Here is a 21907-nt window from a genome sequence, read left to right on the forward strand (position 1 = left end):
GGATTATGGGAATTGTAGTTCTTTTAAACCAAGGTTGCATCCCTTAAAAGAACTACAATTCTCACAATTTGCTGCACCACTTTGGGATCTAAAAAGAGCTAAACTCTGAGATCATTCACACAATCAAAAACTATGTTATACCTGGGATTGGGAGCTGAGTGTGCTCCCAGATTTTCCTCCTACCTTGCTTTCACACAATTGAAAATTGAGAGCACACACTGCTCCCAAACCCAGACAGAACACAGTTTTTTGATTGTGTGAATGATCTCAAGGTATCTTTTAAAGTAGAAGACACAGAGAAATGCCTGCAATAAGCTGTCTGGATTTGGAGCTCCAGAGGACAGAAAGAGGACTTCATGCCTGCTGTCTCGTGCTCCCACTTGGCTCCCAGGTAAGGGAGGGGGATGGTGAGAGGACAGTGGGGAAGGGGAGGGTCCAACAAAGTTCAGTAAGGAGAGCAGAGAATTTAATCACAGTTCCAACTGTCAGGGTCCCACCTGTTGTTGTGGAACTTGTTTTGATAATGCCTGACACAAAGCACCAAAATTGGTTCCCATATGCCTGTCAGATCTGACTCAATGCACAGCCCTCATGTACATGCATTCTTCTGTCTCACTTTGCCCCCTCTGGTTAAACAGGTTTTTCAGTTTACTGAAACATTACTTGTTTTCTAGAGATGAAAGCAAAACAAGTGTACACACGAGAAACAGCAATGCCTCTCTTTCAAACCACCTTCCATTCTGCAGACCAATGTAACATTTATAGACCAAGAAGGGAAATCAAGTATATGTTCTTACCAGGGTAGTTTTTGCTGACTAATTTAAGGAAGAGCCGATTTAAGCCTAGAGTGAAGATATTCTTACAGGTCTCACAGTTCCCACCATTCACCAATGAACCAAAACTGTCTTGAGACTTAACAAATCCACTGTTGTGGTCCCTTGTACTGATCTTAAGTATTCACTGTTTACTCAGGTTTTAATTTACCTGGCTGGGATGGTGGAAATGTTGGAAGAATAGTAAAGGAAGATGATCTAATCCGTTTGTTGGACAGCACAGTTTCTGGAAATATAAGAAGCAAGTATAATTTCTACTTTGCCCTTCACATGTTATAATTTTAGCAGAGGTAATTATACCAGTATGCAAACAGAATTATACCAGGATAGTTTTTTGATAGTAAAATATGGCAGATATTAGGTAAATACTAAGAAATGCTGTTTATTATTCTTACAGTTTCCATCACAGGGTGACACATCATCCACTGTGAGTTATGTTTAAGATTTTGAAATCTAAATCAATGCATATTCAAGGAAAATAGTTCAGCACATAATTCCAGTTCAGTTAACTGTGTTACCAGACTTTGCTAGGATTGGGTTATAAATATAATATAATATAAAGCACTAAGAGTGGAGAAAGGTTCAAACTCATACCTCTGTAGGACTGGAAGTCTGAAGTTTGGAAAGAAAAAGATGAGGATCTTGCACGTTTTCTGGAGCAACCAATGAAAACTAAAAGGTGGAGGGAGGGAGAAACAGTAAATCATCCTGCACTGCAATCCTATAAATGGTAGCAATATATTACATTAAAACAACCCAAGAATTCAACACAAGGCCACACAGACATTGGTCCGGCTTGCACGAGCACTAGCCACCAGCACACATGATCTGGACTGGGGAATGAGGGGAGTGTTCATCCAAAGTGCCTTAATCACATGAGGGGAACGTTCATCTGAATCATCCCTCTACACATGCTCCAGAACAGGCTTGTGGTGGACCATGTGTAGAGGGGCAATTCAGATGAAGCCCCACCACTCATGCAAATAAAGGACAGCCCAAGAACACATCGCGACCTGCTGTGACATCAGGGCAGACATGATCTCAGTGTGACCCAGTTCTGATCATGTGTGCTGGCTGGCACTCCTGCAAACTGGTCCCTTGTTAAATTATCTTTTCTATTTTGACTGTGCCCGTCTTCTTATGATTAAAGAGTTAACTATGATCAGGGAGTCTCACAAGCATGTCATGGTGATTTAACCAGGACAGCCTGGAAATTCAAGGTTCTCACAACATGCTCCACAGGAGCGCGGAAGGCTCACCAGCTGCAGTTAACTCTTCAAACGCGATCATCCTCCTTGTGAGAACACAGCCTCTTTTATGATCATCAGTGGGGAGCTGGTAGTCAAATAATCTCCCTGAAAAAGGAGAGGCTGTACTCACTCCCCAACTACCTGTTCAGCTGGAATGAGATTACTGTAGCTGGGGGCGCAAGGCAGGGCCAGCATCAGGAGTCCGCCAAGTAAGACACTGGCCTGCTCAGTGCCTGACTCCATTCAAATTGGGTGGTACCTGCAGTCGGAAATGCAACCTGGAATCTTTTGTGGCAGCCTTGCTACCTGCTACGATCATATTTCAACAGCAATGCAAGATGCTTTATCTTCGTTGTCTCAACTTTCCCAATTTTAGATATAACTGTATTTTAAATCCTTTTAATCCTTTAAATTTTTTATCTAAGGTATTGTTTATATTGTTCTGGTCTGTGACCGTAACAATAAAGATTGACTGAGCAAGATGCTCATTCCATCTTTGCATGATTTTTGGAGTTAAGAGCTGACCAAGTTGTAGGCTTAGGAACCCAGGAACATAGGAAGCTGCCTTCTACCGAGTCAGACCATTGGTCCATTCAGCTCAGTATTGTCTTCACAGACTGGCAGTGGCTTTGCAAGATTGCAGGCAGGAGTCTCTCTCAGCTCTGTATGCTTTTGTAGTTTGTTGGTTCAATCTTGTCCTAAAAAATCTTGTCCTATACTGGAGATGCCAGGGTGGGAACTTGGAACCTAGATGCTCTTCCCAGAGCGGCTCCATCCCCTGAGGGGAATATCTTACAGTGCTCACGTGTTGTCTCCCATTCAAATGCAAACCAGGGTGGACCCTGCTTAGCCAAGGTGACAATGCATGCTCTAGAGTCTAGACCTTGTGCCAGTGTTGGTTCCAGGCTGCATTAAAAGAAAAAGTGGGGGAGCAAGAGAAACTGCTGTGAAGCATTCCTCACCCCTGCTATGCAGGTATCTCTCTCCCAAACCCTTGTGCAAGGAGTTTACCTGGGTGTCAAGGTGCCAGCAGCAGTCTGATGTGCTTCATAATGCTTAGCACAGCTGCTGCAAAGGGCTCTGAACCTCTGCCACTCTGTCACTGGGGTCCACCAGTGGATGGCTTTACTCCAAAGCCACCCACAACCTGGTAACTGTGACAAAATGGGGGTTTGTGGTGTTCGCTTGTATTTATGTTTGAATTATGGTATAACTTTATACTGGTGGTTCTGAATGGAATGGAATGGAGGCAGCAAAAGCACTGTGGTGATTGGGCAGTGGGGATTCCGTATGCAGATGAGGAGGTGGCAGCAGCCAAAAACATCTCAAAACCTCAAGGGACCTTTACACACAGAAGGCTTTACTGGGGCGCTTTCCAGATTAAACTCTACAATAGTTTCATGATGTATCTGCGAAGTGTGCTTCCACACTTCCTGTGTTGTGACACTGAAGTCCCTACGCGCACAGCAGGGTGCCGTTGATATTTCCAATGCCTTGTTTCGAATTTAATCACTGCAAGATAGTGCTATGATGTCGTATATCCAGCGTAAAGAAGTTGCTGTTTTTTCGGATTCTTCATTTTCATGAGACTGCTCCCCCTGCTGTTTACGTTTTGAAAGCAATTTGCCTGAACAGAAGCATTTTGCTGCTGTTGAGCAGCTAATCTGGAAAGCACCTGGGAGGCTTTACTGCACACTCAAAGTTGTCCCCCGAAAATGACGTAAATAGTGGATTTTGTGAGCTGCCCCAAGAAGTAACGGAGGGCCGGGGTATAAATATTTTAAATAAATATTTTTTTTAAAAAAAAAACTCCAGATATAATCGGGCTGCACTCTAATGCACAGTGAAAAACCCGAATTGTGTGTGAACTGCTCCCCGATAACTTATAGGGACTTCAGGGTAAATCTGGCTGATATGTGAATGCACCCCCTCCATTCTGAAGGAGATGCATGTTAAAGGGCTTTAAAAGCCCCATGTGAAAACCTTCAAGGTGCGATATCACATGTGGTGGCTATAGCAATGGGATGCAATGTAACTGACAGAGAAATAAGGCAAGGATCTGATATATTAAGGAACTTGGTCAACTGAAGTCCAAGGATACCTAGCCAAGGGATTTTAGTTTGAGTGGGCTCTGCAGAGTCATTGCAGCAAGGATGAATAACACATGAATAAGGCTGAGCTTATTGGACTGTGTCACACCTTAGGTTTACTGTTCCTAGTGAGTGCCTAGACATCAGAGGGCTGTCATCAGAGATCCTCAATTGCAAGCGGCTCTAACGGTGAAGGAGCCCAGGGTACCTGTGGGATGTGGTCAGCCAGGGCCAATGTACATACAGGTACTAAAAGAGCAGAACCAGTTGAGGAGGATGGAGGAAGAGAAGCTGAGAACTGAATTAAAGGACAAGAGAGCAGAGTGCCAGAGAATAGTGATGTGCACGGAACTGCAACTCCGTTGTCCGGCACTGGGAAGGGGGACTCTTTAAGGGTGAGGGAGGGTGTACTTACCCCTCCCACCGCTTTCCCTCCTCCAGTGCTCCCAATTTTTAAGGCATTTGTGGCAGCAGGGTACTTCCCTGCTGCCCCTCCCCCTGTTCCTCAGCTAAAAGCTTCAAAAGGTGGACTGTGCATGTGCACGCCATGCGCGCGTGTCACGTCCGTGTGTTCCCTGCATCGTGTGCACGCACGGACGTGACACGCACACGGCGTACACACACACAGTTTGCCTTTTGAGGCTTTTAGCCGAGGAACAGGGGAAGGGGCGGGAGGCAGGTACCCTGCCGCCCCAAATGCCTTAAAAACCGGTAGTGCTGGAGGGGGAAAAGCAGCAGGAGCGGTAAGTACACCCTCCCCCACCCTTAAAGGTCCACACACACCCCCGACATCAAGCCGCCGAACTGGCCCCAGGTCTGGACAGTTTCGAAGGCCCTTAGGTTCAGAGGCCCGGACCGGCTCTGGACCGGTCCCGTGCACATCCCTACCAGAGAACGGTGCCAGTTTGAAGAAGAGTGGATGAAACTATAGAGGCAATTGGAAGACGAGTGGGTGAAACACAAGAGGGGGATATTGTAGTTAAAGTTCCAGCAGCAGCAACAACAGCAGAGATCACTCACAAGGACTTTACTCCTTTTGCTCCTGGAGATAACACCTATGTGTTTTTATCCAACTTGGAAAGTGCAGCAGAGAAGTGGAGTCTACTTGAAGATTATATGAAATTTACTCCTAGCTTGGTCAAGGGAGACTTAGCAGAAATATAAGATAGCATGCCTCAGTAGGGTGCTGTTACATATGTTGAAGATGTACTTGTTTTGTTGGGGAAAGATGTGTTGGGAGCTGATGCTCAGGACTTGTGTGGTGTCAAAGTGTTGAAGAGGCAACCCCTAAAGAGATGTCACAGTACCAACCCTGGCATAAAACCTAGATGTGGTTAAAGTATGGTCACCCCTCAACTCTTAACTCAGAAAATTAATGGCGTGCATTTATTTTTAGATGGAGAGCCCCTTGGGGACAGAAAACCATTTTCTAATTCCCGGTATGAACTCTGTAAAGTCTGTATAAACAGGGAGCCTACTTCCAAAAAGATGTAATGTCCTCCTAATAGCAGACTCTCCAGCTTGATGCCAGACCACAGGAGAGAGAGGACTACAGAGGATATTTCCTGGCAAGGGAATCACTGTTCCCTCTAAAACATGTGGATGTGCAAACGCTCAGAAGTTTTTGGATGTCTGCTCAGTTCAATTTAGATTTCACTCAGGTTGAATCAGGAAAGGCCCCACTCTGAATGCAGGTGTGCACACACTGCCTTGATAATGCTGCCCAGAACAAAACTCATTCCACACAGAGCTGAAAAAAATCAGAGGGATCATTGATGGGAATCACTGCTATTTTCCAGGAGGGTGAGTCCAGTAGGGATGTGCGGAACCAGTTTGATTTGAACCCAGTTTGATTCGAACTGGGCTGATTTGACCAGTTCAAACTCAAACCAAACCGCCAACCCCAAAGGGGGGGCTGGTCTGAGTTCAGTCCGAACTGACCTTGGTTCAAATGGAACTGGTTCAGAACAAGTTCAGCAGTTTGAGGGGTATGCTTGTAAAGGGGGATCCAGGGAGGATTCCTTTTACAAGCAAAGCGGGGAAACTTGCCTTTAAAATACTTCTAATGGCAGCCAGGGGCGATGGTGAGAGGGCACCTTACCACCATTACTGGCGGCTCCTATAAACTCCAGGCCAGGTCCAGTGCTCCCAGCAGTGTGGCCTGGTTTCAGCCTCCGCACATATGCTGCTGGTAGCACTGGTGCTGCTGGGAGTGCTGGACCCATTCTGAAGTATAGAGGAGCTGGCGCTGGTGGTAATTTGCCCTTTCACAGCCCTCCTGGCCACCATTAGAAGTATTTTAAAGGCAGCCCCTACCACTTGTAAAGGGGTATTCTCACAGGATTCCCCTTTACAAGCATACCCCTCGAACCTGATCAAACTGGTTCTGAACTGGTACAACCTGGTTTGAGCATCGAACTGAACCAGAGGCTCGACGTTCAAATTTGAACAGAACTGCCTGAATCAGTACCATGCATACCCCTAGACTTCAGAAGGGCCACAGAAGTAGGGGCCCACAACTTAAAATGGATCTCCAGCCACTAAATAAAATACCACCACACCCATTATAACAAAATTGCCTTGAAAGATTGCAAAAGAAAACAAATTATTACCATTTTCAGTCTTGTAAACAGGGTTTTCTGCAGGCCTCTAAATAAATAAAAAAGTATTAGTTACACTTAGGTTGATAGTTGCCATGTCATATTAAGGGATACCCCTATTTTGAGAATGTGTTCAGTATGAATGAATATCATTCAGGGGGCCTGTGAACATAGTGATTACCTTGAATTCAAACCTCCTAATTTCATAGTGAAACAAAAATTGAGGTTCTGGGGTATCCCTCACTTTTTTGCAATTTTGATCAAACCGGTTTTGTTCTGTAGGCTACTGGAAGCAACACCTTCCCCACTCCCAACCCTTCTGGGTGGTGTTACTAGTTTTCACGCTACTTTACATAGTTTAGGATTAGTCCTTTCAGCCCTAAACTAAAGAATAGTTCCAGGGACTTCAGCAGGGACCGCTCTTGTAACAAGAAAGGGTGGGGGGAATCTGGATCTGCACATTTCTTTGTGAATAGAGCCTGATGGGGCAGCTTCCTTTCATACCTTGCAAGGCCATTCCTTCTTCTTGAAAACAAATATGGGCCGCGCAATCACTGATTTGTCTAGGGGAAGAACAAAAAAATCAATATTAAATGCTGTGTGGATGCAAATAAAGTTTGCAAAAAAGACCTTTCCTCTTTACTCATTCTTTGGGGTTTTCTGTGTCATTCTATACCCTGGAAAAGTCACTTTTCATTTATTTAAACCAAGCCTACTTCAGGCCTGCAAGCATCACCCTTTCCATTTTCTCTCAGGGGTGTATCTATTGTTTACTTGTTGCATGTGCATAAGCTGCAACAAAGAATGGGGACAATTTGTATCCATAATGCACAGTGACACTTTTGTCTACCATACTTGCACTTTCTCTGTGTTTAAAGTTTGAGCAAATATGGAAACTGAGCCCCAACTGTCTCCGTAATGTAATAATGCAAGCTATACAAAAAGAAGCAGGCGCAATCAATCCTTGAAATATTCATTGCACAAAAGCTAATAAAAGAAGCTTTTTAAAACACTGAAAGTAGCAGTAGTAACAGGGTGTTCCAGTTGCTGCTTAATAACACACTTCATTTGTGCATACATCAGGGATGATTCCAAGGGGCATTTAGGGATAGTGGGGTGCTCCCCCCCAAATATTTCCCACTCCCCCTTTCACTAACCCACCATACTGGAACTTTACAATAAGATGTCAGACAATACACTCAGTTGTGGTCCTATAACTCTAACTGATTATTTTGTAAGGCCCCCATTGTTTGTTTAAAGAAATCTCATTCACTCCCTCCTCTACCCCAGAACAAGCAGTAGAAGCCAAGTTGGTAGGAGACTCCTCCAGCCTCCCAGAAGTCAAGCCAACCTCCTAATTTCCTTTCTAGCCAGGAACTGAGTGGGTGAAACCATGAGGCTATTCACATGGGCGTGCAAAACCAGGCTATTGATACATTTTACCTTTGTTTGCTACAGAAAGGTATTGTAATAGCAACATTAGGGCATGATTAGGTAGTACTAAGATTTTGATTCTGGAGTAATTACATTTTTTTAAACAATGGTTGCTAATCAGTTATAAATATATGTATGTGTTACAGTTCCTCCCTAATTAGGATATCTGAAACATATTGAAAATTATTTCTTCAATTATGATTGCACTTCACCAGCTTTCTCTAGCATTTTTCCTATTATTGGTGTTGTCCCCATGCTTTTCTGTATAAACCATCCACAAACCTCCTCTGCATTCTCCTGCGAATGATGTAATGGAAGTAATAATGTTATTAAACTCCAGCAGCAATCCAGTTATGGCCCAAACAGCCCTCTTGAAAGTAATTGCTGCTTGGTGGATTCTATTTAAAGAAAAGGCAATACTGAACTATTTCTCCCGAGCCATTTATGATTATAGCCCAGTAAAATTGGAGGGAGGCAGAGTTCTGTATGTGGAGAAAGTTATTGATAACTTGGCCATGTATTTAAAACTTGATTATGAATATATCCCACACAGGTATAATGTGTCCCACAAGACTTGCAGCATCTCTCAAGACAAACATATTAACATATTCATTGATTCACCACACATATAGTTAAGCAACTTTATATAGTGGCATATTGATCTTGGCTTAACTAGAATACCAATTTATGTTGGAATGTTCTTAATGGCATAACCACTTACTAAATGCAGAATAGGCATTGGCTTTAGAGGGTGTTTTAAAACATATATAATGCACATTTAAATCCTCTCTCTCCATTACGTGGCCAGTTTCACACATAGCACCGAACCTGTGGGAACAGCTATAGCCCAGGAATGCATGCGAGTCCTACTTCCAGCCTCAGTAACAATATGCTAAGATGGTGGCACAGACTCAGACATCAAATCTAAGTTGCAGATGTTGGGTTCCCTGCCGCAAGTAAAGCAGGATATGCTGAGATCGTACAGAGTGTACAATACTATAGAGGTATCAACAATCACTGCTTCCATTCAAGTAAATCTCTTCCCCAGAACTATAGAACCATGCAGTCAGATCCAAGCATTTAAACAATTATAAATTCCCTGATGGCGTCTAGCTAAACTGGTCCCTATCATTTCTATTTCCAAGTAAGGAACTTCCAGTTGATTCCCAGCCTAAGGCTGTTAGTCTCCACTTTCCTTGAGCAGTCTCCTGCTAAATGAGCAGAGGCACCTTTTAAAAGTGGTGATTCTCTTTATTTAGCAGGCGGAGAGCAACTGGCCTTATCCATCCCCAGCACAGAATCCCTCCAGTGGCTGTTGCTATCTTATGTTTCTTTTTTAGATTGTGAGCCCTTTGCAGACAGGGATCCATTTAGTTTTATTTATTTATATCTATGTAAACTGCTTTGGAAACTTTTTGTTGAAAAGCGGTATATTTTAAATTCTAAACCACCCTGAGCCATTTCGGAAAGGTGGTATAAAAATTGAATGAATGAATGAATGAATAAATAAATAAAAATATTTTGTATTCGTATTCCTTGCAGTAGTTGCTGATCAGACCTCCTTCAGAAGCCTTCAGGGAAGAACTGAACTCTCTCACACACCTCCCCTACTCCTTTTGGGATGTTGTCCAGTAAACCCTGCCCCTCACTCTGGATTGGGCCACAAAGTTTTGATTCTCCTGGGCTTTCTTCCTTATTCAGAGAAGCCCACCCTCCAAACAGTCATAAAGAATAGGGGTGTGCAATTCAGATTTTTGGGTGATTCGGCTCGGACCCGAGCCGAATCACCCCCGTTCTGTTTTGTGCCCGAATCTGGGTCACCCGAATCACCCTTGATTCGGTTCGGATTCGGATTTAATCCGAATCCGAATCGATTCGGGGGGGTAAAAAGGGGCCCAGGGGCAAAATTTTGGGGTGGGGTGGTAGTGCCCAATGGGTAGAGTCTACTACCCCAATTTCAGGGGGATTGGGCAAAGTCCTGATTTTTTGTGAATTTTTAAAGTTTTAGTGACTTTGGGGCAGTTTGGGGGCATAGCATGGGATTTGGGCAAAAGGAGTGGGGTGGGGTGGTAGTGCCTAATGGGTGCAGGCTACCACCCCAATTTCAGGGGGATTGGGCAAAGGGCTGATTTTTGGTAAATTTCTGAAAATTTCATGTCTTTGGGGCAGATTGGGGCATATTGGGGCAGAAAGTGGGGGCTGGGGCAGAATAGTGGGGTGGGGTGGTAGTGCCTAATGGGTGCAGGCTACCACCCCAATTTCAGGGGGTTTGGACAAAGGGGTGATTTTTTGAGAATTTTTGAAGTTTTGGTGACTTTGGGGCAGTTTGGGGGCAGAAAGTGGATCTGCCCCAAAATAGTGGGGTGGGGTGGTAGTGCCTCATGGGTGGAGGCTACCACACCAATTTCAGGGGGATTGGGCAGAGGGCTGATTTTTTGAGAATTTTTGAAGTTTGGGTGTCTTTGGGGCAGATTGGGGGCAGAAAGTGGATCTGCCCCAAAGGAGTGGGGTGGGCTGGTAGATAGTGCCTGATGGCTGGAGGCTACCACCCATCCCCAATTTAAGAGTGATTGGGCAGAGGGGTGAATTATGGTGAATTTATTTGTATGAAGTTTGTCTTCATAAGGTGAAGTGTGCTAAATTGATTACTTCCTCATATTATTCATAGTAAAGGAAAGTGTGTAAAAGTGAAAGTGGGGTCATGAGAGTTGTTTAATTGAAAAAAATCTCATTTGCTATGATAGAATGAGAATTCACACCTCAGAAGTTTTTTCTGAGGTGTGAATTCTCATTCTATCATAGCAAATGAGATTTTTTTCAATTAAACAACTCTCATGACCCCACTTTCACTTTTACACACTTTCCCTTACTATGAATAATATGAGGAAGTAATCAATTTAGCACACTTCACCTTATGAAGACAAACCTCATACAAATAAATTCACCATAATTCACCCCTCTGCCCAATCACTCTTAAATTGGGGATGGGTGGTAGCCTCCAGCCATCAGGCACTATCTACCAGCCCACCCCACTCCTTTGGGGCAGATCCACTTTCTGCCCCCAATCTGCCCCAAAGACACCCAAACTTCAAAAATTCTCAAAAAATCAGCCCTCTGCCCAATCCCCCTGAAATTGGTGTGGTAGCCTCCACCCATGAGGCACTACCACCCCACCCCACTATTTTGGGGCAGATCCACTTTCTGCCCCCAAACTGCCCCAAAGTCACCAAAACTTCAAAAATTCTCAAAAAATCACCCCTTTGTCCAAACCCCCTGAAATTGGGGTGTTAGCCTGCACCCATGAGGCACTACCACCCCACCCCACTATTCTGCCCCAGCCCCCACTTTCTGCCCCAATATGCCCCAATCTGCCCCAAAGACATGAAATTTTCAGAAATTTACCAAAAATCAGCCCTTTGCCCAATCCCCCTGAAATTGGGGTGGTAGCCTGCACCCATTAGGCACTACCACCCCACCCCACTCCTTTTGCCCAAATCCCATGCTATGCCCCCGAACTGCCCCAAAGTCACTAAAACTTTAAAAAATCGCCAAAAATCAACCATGAACCGAATCACCCGAATTTTTTGTGCCCGAAATTCGGGTGATTCGGCTCGTGCCCGAAAAAATTCGGGGGGCATCGGGGGTGATTCGGTTCGGCCCCGAATCACCCGAAATTGTTCGTTTCGGGCACAGATCGTTCTGTGCCCGAAATTTTTTGCACATCCCTAATAAAGAAGCCCACCCTCCAAGCAATTAGAGTAATTGAGACCTAGTCCTCCCTCAAGCCTGATTATCACTTCATGCCCAGTCTTGACATATTGTCACCAAGACTGTAAGGCTCCTGATTGTAACTGACTGTAAGTAAGGCTCATGGCAGCCACAGATCTGACACTATGTGTGAAGCCAGCCAGTGTGCGAAACTCACCTGGAAAATGCTGCTTATGAAACCCATACAGTATAATCAAATCTTTTCTGTTCCAATAAAACTAGCTACAAGAGTGTGTAATGAGTGACTGAATACACGAGGTCATTCACACAATCAAAAACTGTGTTCTACCCGGGTTTAAGAGTTGTGTGTGCTCCCAATTTTCGGTTGTGTGGAAGCAAAGTAGGAGGAAAACCTGGGTAGAAGTGATTGTGTGGAAGCAAGGTAGGAGGAAAACCTGAGTAGATTTCCTCCTACCTTGCTTCCACACAATCACTTCTACCCAGGTTTTCCTCCTACCTTGCTTCCACACAACCAGAAATTGGGAGCACACACAGCTCCAAAACCTGGGTAGAACACAGCTTTTGATCGTGTGAATGACCTCATTATTGTGTATTGAAATAAACTTTTATTATCTAGAGACAAGGAGAATCCCTGAACTGAATGATGTCCCGTCTAGTAAAGGTGTTTTTTTTTGTAGGCAGTTTATGAACAGCAGTGCTTTTCTTCTCCAGTAATTATTAGTATTGCTTACTCAGGAACCAGAATAGCATTCTGCTCTTAAATATACTGCAGGAACTCCACAGGACTTTCATAAAATATGAGTAGAGTGTGAGTGGGAAAATACTTTTATTATGAGTGCTCACTATCAGGGGCCAGACAGGTTGGGCACAATGTGGAGGAGGAGGAGATCGTCTTAGCAGGCAGTGGGGTGGGGGCAGCAGCAGTGAGCATGTGCCTCCTTCAGCTCCATCACCACTTTAATAGCAAAACTGAAGGACAGGGATGCCCATGTTCCAGCTAGACTTCCCAGCACCAGTCTTCCCTTGTTTCCAAACTGCCCTTCTAATTCTCCGATTAACACAAGTTCAAATACTGTTCTTCTGCCCCCCTCTCTCTTTTCACTCCTGCCGCCGTGCCTTCTGCCTTGCTGCTTCCTCTGCCTGGAGGGAATGGGAGACTAACCATGTCCACTCATCTCCTGCTTCCCCTGATGGCATCCAGCACCAGGAAAGGTATCCAGCTGGCCGGAGTCCTCCTTCAGGAAAAAGACAAAAGCATACTCCCTGGCCATTTAGCTTTTCCAGTGCCAGGCACTAGTGGGGGAAAGAGGGCGCATGATGAGAGCATCAGGGAGAGCTGCCTCCATGAGGCCCCTACTGGCCCCTGCTCTCTTCTGGTAGTGTCCAGCAGCACCAAGAAAGCTAGCCAGGAAATTATCCAGACATGGCTTCATGCCACGGGGTACCTGAAGAATGAATCTGCTTTGCAGCAGATTTGCATCTGTTTAATTTGGGGGATTAAATGGACAGTCCATTTAATCCCCCAAATTAAACAGCTGCAAATCTGCTGCGAAACAGATTCCCTCTTCAGATACCTTGTGGCATAGGGTTGGCTCCTCTCCGCATTCCCTGCAGATCTTTTTCCTGTGTGTGTTCCCACAGCTTGCTCTGGGTTTTTTCTCCAACCAATCACATCCACAGAGGAGGAGGCAAGAGATCTTTTGAGGGGTTAGTTTGACAGTCAGCATTCCGCAAGACTGACTAGTCAAAACAGCAGCATTATCTCAGCAAATTTATCTGCATGGATGTTCATAGAAACCACTCCCAATTTGGGGGGTCATTTTTATACTTATGGCATGCATAATAATTGAGGGATCCTCTAGGATAATTTATTCATATCAAGGAAATCAATGGGCTCTATTTTTCAGCGATTCCTTCCCCACCACACACATGAATTATCCCAAAGTTTCCTTTCTCAATTTGGAATGAGAAGTTGGAGAGATGCTAGCCTGGGCTGACTTCTTGACAATTCACATTTCAACAGGGCTTAATTAGTACTAGGGCCCACCTAGAACCATTCCAAACTACGTGAAGCAAGAAAAAAACCCTTTGAGCATGTGCAGAGTGCTGTTGCGGTCACAACCAAGTCCCGGACTTGAGTCCCGGCTCCTCTCATTTTTGAAAATTAAGCTCTGAGTTTCCAACACATGGTGAAAAGCTGCCCCCTCCATTAGCCCCAACATCACCAATGTACCTTGCAACAGTCCTTTCTCTATAAGGGTCCCTCCCCACCACCACCACTAGCCAACACTGTTCTCTGAGCCCAGCCTGGAATGGATTTTCTATTTTCTACGTTCACCAAACTTTTTTAACACAGCCAGAAGCAAACACGATCTCCCCCTGGCCAAAGCCTACCCACGAAAGTTGTGCTCCCTCCACCACAACACTGCCTCCCCATCGCCAACAAAAGCATGTGCGGCTGGCTCTATTTTGCCCAAGCTCCATCCTAGGTAAACACTTCCAAAGCTGCATGATTGCTCGCAGGGAGTTTCTCTCCCCTCCACCTTCAGTTTCCAGCTGGCTTGCTGGGAAAAGGCAGGCTATGCGGGAGGGTGGAGGAAAGCAGCCTTGAAGAAGTACACAGCAAGCAGTACTCCCAGTGTCCAAAGCCCTTTGCTATATTTCTCTTATTACAGGCTCCAAAAGGGCATTGGCTCTCCGTTTAGCCCATTTCAATAACAGCTTGGATTCTTCCCAAGCAAAGCTAGCCACAGTCGGCAAAGCAGACAATAAGGAATACAGCTGTCAAACTCCCCTTCCTTGCGGAAGCCCAGCGAGACAAGCAGCCTCCAATGCTGACCCTCGGCATTCCGCAAATCCACCCAGCAAATATTTTAAAAACACACACAAAAGCCAATTTATTGGCAATGTCCCCTCCACACATCATGGAGAAGTGTCGGGACACACCAGAAACCTTGTTTTTTCTTCTTCAGAAAAAGCTGCTGCAAATAGAGGATTTTTTTTTTTTTTTTACCCTGGACATAATTTGGGCTAAGCTAGAAAGTGCAGCCCTAATTCAGGGAAAGCCAGAATTGTGTGTGAACTGGTCCCTGACAGCCCACTGCAACTTCAGGGTAAATCCGGCTGATATGTGAACTCGCACCCCCCATTTTGGAGATGTGAGCTAAAAGCCATGCATGTAAAATTCCCAGGAATCATTAGGGAGGAGGGGGCACCCTGCACCACTGAAGGGGAGCCGTGTGCGTCAGATCAATGGACATATGGTTGAGTGAGCTGCTGGAGCAGCAGCATCAAAGGATGAATGAGGAAAACGGAGGAAGGAAGCAAGGCAGGGCAGGTGGCCTCCTCCTTGTTGCTGTGTGTGTGTGTATTTGTGCACGCGTGCATGCGCGTGTGTGCATGCATGCAGGGGCCAACCAGTGATGTCCTCTATTTCGTCAGAATAGGGACCTTGGTTGCCTCCACCTCCTTGCATCCATCCACCAGGCAATGGATGGGTACAAGGAAGGGGGCGCAAACAAGCAGGGGGCCAGCGGCATGTCTACCCCACACTCCACTCCAGTTGACTGGATGTCACACACACACACACACACACACACACACACACACACACACACACACACACACAGGATGGCAAGGCTCCAATGCTGGTGAGGTCAGAGAGGTGTTGCAGCAGAGTCTGCTGTGGCACGGGCAATGGGAACACATTCTGGCACCCCCAAAATGACCCCCCAATCCACCTTTTGAGGTGCTTCCTTGATGGGGGGCTATCCCTGCTCCCAACTTTATCATGTCTTCCAAGCAGTGCCCTTCTATGCCCCTCTGCCCTCCTGGTGATAAGAAACTCTGCTGAGCCCTAGTGGCGGGCAACAGACATAAAGGTGCCAATCCGTTTCTACACAGACACAGACACAGACACACACACACTTGGTCTCAGCAGAATTAATTGATTCCACGGAGATTCTTCAACCATAGCTTTAAAAATCTGCAGCAGAGTTTTGGTGCTTCGCCGGGAAACTTTGAAGATCAAGCTGAAAATTCAACCTTCCGCACTTCAGCAGCCTTGATCATTTTAAGGCTGTTTTCTGTAGTGAGAACAGAGGATTCAGATATTCTTCCACCCAGACCACACAATCCTCTGCCCCTACTTGAGCTAAAAGAAAACCTTTGTTTGTTCCGAGCCATAAATAGCTCCCGATAGGAGCTGTTCTGATGTTGTTCAAATTCACCAGAGGGCAGTAGCAGCCAGTGCATGACTGTGGTCTTGTTTCCTCATCTCTTTTCATGTTTAAAAGCCAGGCTACATATCACCTTAAATGTGTTATTACATGGAGTACTTAAGACTGGCATATTCTCTTCTTTAACAAATAGCACCCTAGGGACCTGATTCAGATTGGGACTGTGGGGAGGGGTGTTAACCTTTTCCTTCTGCACCAGTTGCCCAGCAAAAACCACTCCTTCAACTTGTTCTTTGCCCCTGAAGCATCTGTTTGTAACAAATGGATGATTCAGGGGCAAACAGCAGATTGAAGGGCGGGGGGGGGGTTGCTGGGAAACTGGTGCAGGAGTAAAGGGTTAACACCCCTTCCCACAGTCCCAATCTGAATCAGGCCCCCAGGGTACCTTTGGTTAAAGAAGAGAATATGCCAGTCTAAGCATTCCTCTTCATAGAGCACTTCAGATCATGTGTAATTTCGGCCCTGATATAAGCCCTATTAACCCATTATGCACAGCATTTGTATGAGTGTACACATCCGATACAGATCTGTGCACAGGTACAGTTATTCACACATTATGTTGAACACATGTACAGCAGTACAGTTCCTACCTGTACCATGCATTTCAGGGGCTTGTAACCAGGTTCACTTTTAAAATGAATGCAGGTACAGAAATTCACACAAAAACATGTATGAACACACAGCCATCTGTACACTCATATTACATAACATCTGAATAGGGCTTTGGTGTCCTTACAGGCTTCTTCAATCCTTCATTTAGGATTCCCTTTTAATGAGTGCACATCTTATATCCTTTCCTAGGCATTTTTGATGGAGGAGTGGGATCTCCTGAAATGGCATTATTCCTCATCTCCTTCCTCCCATTTTTCAAAAATGCTAAGATTCTAACATTAGATCGATCCACCTTGTTATGAAAATCCTCCGATATAGAAACACGTAAAGTCTTTAAAACTTGTCATGGCAAAAGACATTGCACTAACAAACATAAAATAAAGAGATGAAGAGGAAAGGATATGAAAAACAAACTACTGAACCTGCTATTGTCAGTTTTCAGTGAATTACTGTTTACTGAAGCTGGAAGGCTGTAGGAAGCTGGCAGGAATTGCAAATGTTCTGTGCCAGAATGAAAGAGAAAAAAACTGTTGCAATAGGTCAAGAAACTGGACTGGGAGGAACCGACAGAGAGTGTTTCTGACTGGCTGGATATCTCATTGGCAGAGAAATCAGGAGATTGGGATTTCACAGTATATTGTAAACCACAATATTCTATTCTTGGGGCTGTGGGGATGGGGGTGGGGGCAGGGATCAAGACAGGCACTACTCTGTTAACTGTATATTAGATCTGAATACCAGAAGCTGCCTTAGAGCAAGTCAGACCACTGGTCCATCTAGCCCAGTACTGCCTACTTTGATTGGTAGCAACTCTCCAATTATTGATTGGTTGCTGGCTGGATCCAATCTCACTCAAGGGGCCTGAGCTGGTATCATAAGTGCCTCCCTGGGATACTGAGTCTTTGGAACCTGGACCTAAAGGCCTTTAGAGCCCCCCACCCTGCAAACTAAGCATCATCGTGCTCGGCTGGGCAACCACACCACCCAGGACAAACTAAAGAGGATCTGGGGGGCCCCCAGGGGCTGTGGAGGCTCTGGACTTGGGCTCGGAAGTCCAGGGGTAAGAGCACCTCTGCTTGTGTTGATGCCAACTCCACCCCCAGATCTGTGTTATCATTATAAGAGAAATGTGGGATTGGAACCTTACTTAATCCACATGATGTCTAGCCTAGTGTTGGCTCCTAAGTGTATTTAGAGTGAAGGCCACTGTCTAGTCATGATGCATTATGTTTATCTTCTCTCACACACATGCACATAGCACATGCCTGGGAGATCTACTTCTACTAGAAGCATGCTGTTGATCTGTGGTGAAGGTATGACAGTAACCTTAACATACATGTGGAGGGGAATTTAGTTCCAGAAAGAAAACAGGGAGCAAAATTCGATGTCGAAAATATATAGAGACTTACTGATCTGAGTGATGCTGAAGAAAACAGTATAGTCAGGGTCAGAAGGAAGCCTATAGGAATGGCCAAGGTGCTTCTAACCGTGTTAGCTTATTTGGGACAAAAACGATACTGTCAGCTTTCTTGGAGGAAAGGAAAGGAGAAGGAGAAGTGAGGCCTGTTCTCTTCCATTAGTGACAGCAGGAGGTATAGCCAACCAGGAAAAGCAGCTCACAAAACACCTCCCTCCCTCCCTCTCCAGCTTCTTCTATCACACACATAGAAGTACAGGCTGAGGATGAGGCAGAGGAAAGGGGAGGAGTAGACTGCAGCAGCCCACCCTCCTGCTCCTGACCAACAGCAGGAAACATGCTCTGAAAGGCTGGTTTCGTAGTAACCGGATAAGACCGGGTTGCTCCAGTCCAGAGCAGCTCAGCCACTTTGAGCACAGGAGGTTGCTGGAAGAGTCACTGCAGGAGCCTGCCAAAGGGGCCGTCTCTGGATGCTGGAACTGGAATAACCCTCCCTTTTCTGCCAAGAGAGGACCGGGCAATGAATCTGTCTGCCAACCTCATAAATAACGACTGCAGAGCAGGGTGCTATTTCTCTCTTTCCTTTCTGCCAGTGCTGTATGCTTCCCGGGCTGCAGCAAACATGGTTTTTGCCATTGTTATCTATCTTTGCTGATCAGATGATGTGCTGGAGGGCATTCCTTACTTTTTACCTAAAAGAATGATTATGTAGCAGCACTTCTGCATTTCTGGGAAATTCCCTGTCCCAAGAGGACTACCCCCTTGCTGTTTTAAGACAGCCAGTTCAAATGTTTGCTTACTTTGCATGTGCAGAAACTCCCAGACTCAATTTCCGACAATCTCCATTGACAAAGGCCCGGTTCAGACGAAATACAGAACTGCGGGTTCAGTGGACCCGTGGTTCCGCACCCCTGTCCCCCCACTCTCCCGTCTGTGTTCAGACATATTGGAGACTGCAGAGAGACAGGGGACCTGGATGTGCGGGCTTCCCTCTTTCCTGAAGGACAGCCCACGCAGCCAATAGCAGCCGGAGTGAGGGAGGAGCTTCCTCCCTCAGCTCCGGTTTGAGGAAATGGCTAACTGCAAACCCGGGACCAGGCATTCCTTGGTTGTCACCAAAATGCAGTTTATGGTGGCTTAACATTATTTAAGGTTAACATTATTTAAACCTTTCAGTGAGCATATTCTGGTGTAAAAAGCAGTGCATTCAGCTAATTTAAGTAGCAGGATTGTTCATGCAAAATTAGGTATCTGTAGGGAACCGGAAAGTATGACATTCAGAATTTCCTCTTTAAAATACCAATTTCTTTAAAAAAAATTCCACCGAGCATATTCCAATGTAAAAAGTAGTACATTTGGTTAATTTCAGTGGCAGGATTGTGTATGCAAAATTTCTTATCTGTAAGTCATTGGGAAGTATGACTTTATGTCCGATAAACAAATTCTTCAAAATATATAATAGTTATTACAGTGATAGTTACAAGCCTGTTTTCCTTGACATCCCTGAATTGTGCTATGTATGTTCCAGCCATTAATAAAACAATACTCATAAGAACATAGGTAGCTGCTGTATACTGAGTCAGACCATTGGTCCATCTTGCCCAGTATTGTTTACACAGACAGGCAGCAGCTTCTCCAAGGTTAGAGGCAGGAGTCTCCTTGCCATCCCAAATAGGGTCAGCCCTATTTGGGATGCCAAGGAGGGAACCTTGAACCATCTGCATGCAAGCATAGAAGTGGTCTTCCCAGAGTGGCCCCATCCTCTAAGGGGAATATCTTACAGTGCTCAAACATGTAGTCTCCCATTCAAATGCAAGCCAGGGCATACCCTGCTTAGCAAAAGGGACAATTCATGCTTGCTAGCAGTCACCTTAAGTGGCACCGTGGGGAAATGCTTGACTAACAAGCAGAAGGTTGCCAGTTCAAATCCCCGCTGGGGGATTGGGCAGTAGCGATATAGGAAGATGCTGAAAGGCATCATCTCATACTGCGTGGGAGGAGGCAACAGTAAATCCCTCCTGTATTCCACCAAAGACAACCACAGGGCCCTGTGGGTGCCCGGAGTCGAAATCCACTTGATGGCACACTTTACCTTTACCACAAGACCAGCCCTCCTCTTTTAACAGTGATTGGGCCGAAGTTATGTGGCCCTGGCTTAGACTGACAAGCAGTGGCGCTCCAAAGTTTCAGGCAGGTGTCTTTCCCAGCCCTACCTGGAGGTGCCAGCGATTGAACCTGCATACAAAGCATACAAAGCAGATGCTCTGCCACTGAGCTGCAGTCCCCTCCTGTTAAACTGAAGCCGCCATTCATGGATCTGGCTGGGTTTTCGAAGATCTTAGTCTGAAGACCCTATTGGTGCAGCTATGATAATGCTTGAATTCTTCCTCAGCTCCCTCACCTTTCCTGAGGCTTGCCCTAGGTACTGTTCTTAAAGGCTAGAGTGGGGCCATAATTTGGCCAAGACTGGGCAAATGGGGAATTAATTGATGTAATTAAGAGCCTCTACCTCCCGCTCCATAATTCAAGCACTGTAATGGAGGGTTGAAAGAAGGCCAGAGCTTAGACAAATAGCAACCACTGTTAGACAAATAGAAGATTAGACAAATAGCAACAGCTAGGCCCAGGGACCCAAAGATCAGAGGGCAAAAGAACAGCAGTTTAATATTTGGGTGGCAGAACCAAAATTCCCAAAGCAGTGCTGACTAGACCTCACTAAAAAAAACACACACACAACAACTCCTACCTTTATATTTGCCTTCAGCTTGTCCTGAAGAGTCCTCCTCTCCCATCACTGGCAGTCTACCATTAACCAGCCAGTGTCTCGCTGGACTGATCTGTAAAATGGTCTTTTGTGAGGTCACCTGTATTGGTCAGAAGCCAGTAAATTCCAGGTTCTGTTCTGATTCCTCCCTTAACCTATCAGATTGCATTCTGCTTCTGCCCCAGACAGTTAGGTTCCTCCAAAATATGTCCCTGACCCCACCACACTTTGCCCTGGAATCAGTCCGCCCTGCCCTGGCCCCTCTGGAATCACTTTGCCCTGGAATCAGTCTGCCCTGGGCCACACCCAGGGGACCAGCATTTTTGAAACTCTCTCCAGCCTAATGAGCCTGGTTTCCTAACCAGCTCTGCCATCGAAATCCCCTGCTAAACAAAGCAAAGAGGCCCCTTTTAAAAGTGATGATTCTCTTTACTGAGCAGGGGGAGAGCAACTGGCCCTATCCATCCCCAGCACAGCATCCCTCCAGGGGCTGGTGACTATCTTATATGTTTCTTGTTTAGATTGTGAGCCCTTTGGGGACAGGGAGCCATTTTATTTATTTATTTATTTCTATGTAAACCGCTTTGGGAACTTTTGTTGAAAAGCAGCATATAAATATTCCTCGTATTTGTATTCAAAATACAGATGTGAGTGCTAGCAAATAAAACACTGATGAAATTATTAGTCTTGCCTTTCCCCTCTGCTTCATGTGGGCTGCTTGCCTTTAAAAAATGTGGTGTGCTTTATTCAGATTAATATTTGTTTGTCACTAATTTTAATTTTTTAAAAAAATGCAGAAATCTAAAAAGCTTTAAAGCTGATTTGGGAAAGAGGGAGAGATAGTTTTGTGACACCAGCCATTCAGCACCACCTATAGCTGGCTGCTGCTTTAAATACGGAAAGCTGCTATTTTCAGAACTTGACCTTGAAGAGGAACATT

General features: G+C 45.3%; 1 protein-coding gene across 4 annotated transcripts in view; it reads right to left on the minus strand.

Annotated features, from left to right (window-relative positions):
* Nucleotides 1-21907, minus strand: part of RANBP3L (RAN binding protein 3 like) — a 71269-nt gene that overhangs the window by 40282 nt on the left and 9080 nt on the right. For 2 of the 4 annotated variants that reach the window (XR_008317172.1, XM_053300400.1), the window contains exons 2-5: nt 7278-7336; nt 6786-6822; nt 1428-1505; nt 985-1059 (exon numbers count right to left, since the gene is read on the minus strand). Coding sequence is in view for 3 of the 4 variants with exons in the window: in XM_053300400.1 (XP_053156375.1) it covers nt 985-1059; nt 1428-1505; nt 6786-6822; nt 7278-7336 (249 nt within the window). In the remaining variant the exon portion in view is untranslated. Of the gene's footprint in view, nt 1-984; nt 1060-1427; nt 1506-6785; nt 6823-7277; nt 7337-20949; nt 21068-21907 lie in introns of all 4 variants that reach the window. The other 2 variants (XM_053300402.1, XM_053300401.1) reach the window with 2 other exon arrangements.

The sequence above is a fragment of the Hemicordylus capensis genome, chromosome 2, assembly GCF_027244095.1.
Source record: "Hemicordylus capensis ecotype Gifberg chromosome 2, rHemCap1.1.pri, whole genome shotgun sequence".
Taxonomy (NCBI): Eukaryota; Metazoa; Chordata; class Lepidosauria; order Squamata; family Cordylidae; genus Hemicordylus; species Hemicordylus capensis.